Source organism: Salmo trutta, chromosome 29, assembly GCF_901001165.1.
Source record: "Salmo trutta chromosome 29, fSalTru1.1, whole genome shotgun sequence".
NCBI classification, from domain to species: domain Eukaryota; kingdom Metazoa; phylum Chordata; class Actinopteri; order Salmoniformes; family Salmonidae; genus Salmo; species Salmo trutta.
This window is the reverse complement of record NC_042985.1, coordinates 3,336,844-3,342,843: the sequence shown is the minus strand read 5'-3', so window position 1 is coordinate 3,342,843 and position 6,000 is coordinate 3,336,844. Positions and strand designations below refer to the sequence as shown.

Below are 6,000 nucleotides of genomic sequence, written 5' to 3'. Positions count from 1 at the left end.
AAAAGGGTTTTCTAATGATCAATTAGCCTTTTAAAATGATAAACTTGGATTAGCTAATACAACATGCCATTGGAGCACAGGAGTGATGGTTGCTGATAATGGGCCTCTGTACGCCTATGTAGATATTCCACAAAAAATCTGCCGTTTCCAGCTACAATAGTCATTTACAACATTAACAATGTTTACACTATATTTGTCACTTGTAAATTATTATTGGTACTGAGATATTTGCTAATGTATTGGTGGTGGCACTCTTGAGTAGAAACATGGGTACATCACAAATCACAGTCAGACACATTTGGATCAAGGCTGTTCATTTTAATAAGGCTCTTTGAATTCAGATTCAGTCATGTCTCAACTAGAAAACTAAAAACATTCAGAAAATTAGTGGTTCGATTTCCAGGCTGGGATTCATATTACAAAAACACTACTTTTGATGTGGATGTTATTGGTCGATGTAAGGAAACCTCTTGTTGGCTCCGTATCCTGAGGGGCCTAGTTTAACCTCTCTCCTCTCTGGCTCGATCTCCTTGTCTGACACATTCTGAGGGGGATCTCTGGAAGCGCCGGCCTTCACAGCTGTGACACCAGTAGCCTTGACAGCTATAAGAAAGATTGACATTTAGACTATGCTGCTTTAACAGACAGTTCCTCTCTGTACACCCCACCCAGAACACACACCCATTTTGTCAACAATGCTTCATACCTGCAAATCACTTATAACCACTAGGTTAACAACAGCAAAATATCACAAGTTCACACTTCTATACTATGAATTGACTTCATCACCAGTCATTGTAACCACTAGCATCCACAGTATATTGTTGTAAAAAACCTCTAGTATGATCATGATCATCACTATTACCATCACTAGTACCATCACTAGTACCATCACTAGTACCATCACTAGTACCATCACTAGTATCATCACTAGTACCATCACTAGTACCATCACTAGGTCATCACTAGATCATCACTAGATCATCACTAGTATCATCACTAGTACCATCACTAGTATCATCACTAGTATCATCCCTACATCATCACTATCATCATCACTAGTGTAAACACTAGTATCATCACTATCATCATCACTAGTACCATCACTAGTATCATCACTAGTACCATCACTAGTATCATCACTAGTATCATCACTAGAATCATCACTAGTATCATCACTAGTACCATCACTAGATCATCACTAGATCATCACTAGTACCATCACTAGATCATCACTAGATCATCACTAGTACCATCACTAGTATCATCACTAGTATCATCACTAGTATCATCCCTACATCATCACTAGTATCATCACTAGTGTAAACACTAGTATCATCACTAGTACCATCACTAGTATCATCCCTACATCATCACTATCATCATCACTAGTGTAAACACTAGTATCATCACTAGTACCATCACTAGTATCATCACTAGTATCATCACTAGTACCATCACTAGTATCATCACTAGTATCATCCCTACATCATCACTATCATCATCACTAGTGTAAACACTAGCATCACCACTAGATCATCACTAGTACCATCACTAGTATCATCACTAGATCATCACTAGTACCATCACTAGATCATCACTAGTACCATCACTAGCATCATCACTAGTATCATCGCTAGTATCATAACTAGCATCATCACTAGTATCATAACTAGCATCATCACTAGTATCATAACTAGCATCATCACTAGTATCATCCCTACATCATCACTATCGTCACCACTAGTGTCATCACTAGTGTCATCACTAGCATCATCACAAGTATCATCGCTAGTATCATAACTAGCATCATCACAAGTATCATAACTAGCATCATCGCTACATCACCACTATCATCATCACTAGTGTCATCACTAGTATCATCACTAGCATCATCGCTACATCACCACTATCATCATCACTAGTGTCATCACTAGTATCATCACTTGCATCATCCCTACATCACCACTATCATCATCACTAGTGTAAACACTAGTATCATCACTAGTGTCATCACTAGCATCATCCCTACCATGATCACTAGCAACATCACTAGCATCATCATCACTAGTATCATCAGTAGTATCATCAGTAGTATCATCATCGTCATCATTATCATCATCACTAGCATCATCATGATCATCACTCACATGGAACTCTGGGGGCCTCTCTCTCACACTTGAGTGTACTCTGGGAAAAGCACTCAGCGATCCAGGACAGCACCTCCCCACAGTACTGCACCTGGGGGTGGGAAAGACAGAGGCATACCTTTTGCACACCTTTGATAATACACACACATGTACCATCACTAGTGTTGTCCGGCCGAGGTTCCACTTTTGGGACTACTCTATTGGTTCCATTATGCCAGGCATAATACATCAATGTCTCTCTATTTTTGTACCTGAGTTTCCATGGATGACATTCGCTTCTCTTGCTCCTTGAATCCTCCAACAATCTTCAATAAGCTCTGAACCCTTTTGTCACAAAGAAAAACATTTGAAAAACGCACTGACTATCAAAGACATAAATGAAGGATACAGACTGTGACTTAAAGGTAGTTCATAAGAATTACAAATATACAGCACACACAAGGTGGTGGGAATGGATCAATACCATTACAAAACAAAACATTGTGAAAGAGTTACTTGGAAGAGGTGCTCTTCAGTCTCTCCTCGCTGCTCTCCAGATGCTGCCGTTCCAGTTTGGCCAGATAGTTCTCCTTCTGTACTGTCTCCCAGGTCATCAACCTCTGGTCCAGACCTGCAGGCAGCTCCCTCTCTGAACACACAACACCAACACCACTCTGTAAGCATTTATATACTATCAACAACAACACTCTGTTAGTATCTATATACTAGCACCAACACCACTCTGTTAGTATCTATGTACTAGCACCAACACCACTCTGTTAGTATCTATGTACTAGCACCAACACCACTCTGTTAGTATCTATGTACTAGCACCAACACCACTCTGTTAGTATCTATATACTAGCGCCAACACCACTCTGTTAGTATCTATATACTAGCACCAACACCACTCTGTTAGTATCTATGTACTAGCACCAACACCACTCTGTTAGTATCTATGTACTAGCACCAACACCACTCTGTTAGTATCTATGTACTAGCACCAACAACACGGTGTAAGTATCTATGTACTAGCACCAACACCACTCTGTTAGTATCTATGTACTAGCACCAACAACACGGTGTAAGTATCTATGTACTAGTACCAACACCACTCTGTTAGTATCTATGTACTAGCACCAACACCACTCTGTTAGTATCTATGTACTAGCACCAACACCACTCTGTTAGTATCTATGTACTAGCACCAACACCACTCTGTTAGTATCTATGTACTAGCACCAACACCACTCTGTTAGTATCTATGTACTAGCACCAACACCACTCTGTTAGTATCTATATACTAGCACCAACACCACTCTGTTAGTATCTATGTACTAGCACCAACACCACTCTGTTAGTATCTATGTACTAGCACCAACACCACTCTGTTAGTATCTATGTACTAGCACCAACACCACTCTGTTAGTATCTATGTACTAGCACCAACACCACTCTGTTAGTATCTATATACTAGCACCAACACCACTCTGTTAGTATCTATGTACTAGCACCAACACCACTCTGTTAGTATCTATATACTAGCACCAACACCACTCTGTTAGTATCTATATACTAGCACCAACACCACTCTGTTAGTATCTATGTACTAGCACCAACACCACTCTGTTAGTATCTATGTACTAGCACCAACACCACTCTGTTAGTATCTATATACTAGCACCAACACCACTCTGTTAGTATCTATGTACTAGCACCAACACCACTCTGTTAGTATCTATATACTAGCACCAACACCACTCTGTTAGTATCTATATACTACCAACACCACTCTGTTAGTATCTATATACTAGCACCAACACCACTCTGTTAGTATCTATATACTAGCACCAACACCACTCTGTTAGTATCTATGTACTAGCACCAACACCACTCTGTTAGTATCTATGTACTAGCACCAACACCACTCTGTTAGTATCTATGTACTAGCACCAACACCACTCTGTTAGTATCTATATACTAGCACCAACACCACTCTGTTAGTATCTATGTACTAGCACCAACACCACGGTGTAAGTATCTATGTACTAGCACCAACACCACTCTGTTAGTATCTATGTACTAGCACCAACACCACTCTGTTAGTATCTATGTACTAGTACCAACACCACTCTGTTAGTATCTATGTACTAGCACCAACACCACTCTGTTAGTATCTATGTACTAGCACCAACAACACTCTGTTAGTATCTATGTACTAGCACCAACACCACTCTATTAGTATCTATGTACTAGCACCAACACCACTCTGTTAGTATCTATGTACTAGCACCAACACCACTCTGTTAGTATCTATGTACTAGCACCAACACCACTCTGTTAGTATCTATATACTAGCACCAACACCACTCTGTTAGTATCTATGTACTAGCACCAACACCACTCTGTTAGTATCTATGTACTAGCACCAACACCACGGTGTAAGTATCTATGTACTAGCACCAACACCACTCTGTTAGTATCTATGTACTAGCACCAACACCACTCTGTTAGTATCTATGTACTAGCACCAACAACACGGTGTAAGTATCTATGTACTAGCACCAACACCACTCTGTTAGTATCTATGTACTAGCACCAACACCACTCTGTTAGTATCTATGTACTAGCACCAACACCACTCTGTTAGTATCTATGTACTAGCACCAACACCACTCTGTTAGTATCTATGTACTAGCACCAACACCACTCTGTTAGTATCTATATACTAGCACCAACACCACTCTGTTAGTATCTATGTACTAGCACCAACACCACTCTGTTAGTATCTATGTACTAGCACCAACACCACTCTGTTAGTATCTATGTACTAGCACCAACACCACTCTGTTAGTATCTATGTACTAGCACCAACACCACTCTGTTAGTATCTATATACTAGCACCAACACCACTCTGTTAGTATCTATATACTAGCACCAACACCACTCTGTTAGTATCTATATACTAGCACCAACACCACTCTGTTAGTATCTATATACTAGCACCAACACCACTCTGTTAGTATCTATGTACTAGCACCAACACCACTCTGTTAGTATCTATGTACTAGCACCAACACCACTCTGTTAGTATCTATATACTAGCACCAACACCACTCTGTTAGTATCTATGTACTAGCACCAACACCACTCTGTTAGTATCTATATACTAGCACCAACACCACTCTGTTAGTATCTATATACTACCAACACCACTCTGTTAGTATCTATATACTAGCACCAACACCACTCTGTTAGTATCTATATACTAGCACCAACACCACTCTGTTAGTATCTATGTACTAGCACCAACACCACTCTGTTAGTATCTATGTACTAGCACCAACACCACTCTGTTAGTATCTATGTACTAGCACCAACACCACTCTGTTAGTATCTATGTACTAGCACCAACACCACTCTGTTAGTATCTATATACTAGCACCAACACCACTCTGTTAGTATCTATGTACTAGCACCAACACCACTCTGTTAGTATCTATGTACTAGCACCAACACCACTCTGTTAGTATCTATGTACTAGCACCAACACCACTCTGTTAGTATCTATGTACTAGCACCAACACCACTCTGTTAGTATCTATATACTAGCACCAACACCACTCTGTTAGTATCTATGTACTAGCACCAACACCACTCTGTTAGTATCTATATACTAGCACCAACACCACTCTGTTAGTATCTATATACTAGCACCAACACCACTCTGTTAGTATCTATGTACTAGCACCAACACCACTCTGTTAGTATCTATGTACTAGCACCAACACCACTCTGTTAGTATCTATATACTAGCACCAACACCACTCTGTTAGTATCTATGTACTAGCACCAACACCACTCTGTTAG

The 6,000-nt window shown here is 40.0% G+C and overlaps 1 protein-coding gene across 1 annotated transcript in view; it reads right to left on the bottom strand.

The window, feature by feature from the left end:
• Window positions 1–297: 297 nt before the first annotated feature.
• trpm5 (transient receptor potential cation channel, subfamily M, member 5) overlaps window positions 298–6,000 on the bottom strand; it is a 45,958-nt gene continuing 40,255 nt past the window's right edge. The window contains exons 23-26 of the mRNA XM_029720565.1: window positions 2,646–2,778; window positions 2,402–2,474; window positions 2,151–2,241; window positions 298–603 (exon numbers count right to left, since the gene is read on the bottom strand). Of these exons, the coding sequence (XP_029576425.1) occupies window positions 446–603; window positions 2,151–2,241; window positions 2,402–2,474; window positions 2,646–2,778 (455 nt within the window). The 3' untranslated portion in view covers window positions 298–445. The remainder of the gene's footprint in view (window positions 604–2,150; window positions 2,242–2,401; window positions 2,475–2,645; window positions 2,779–6,000) is intronic.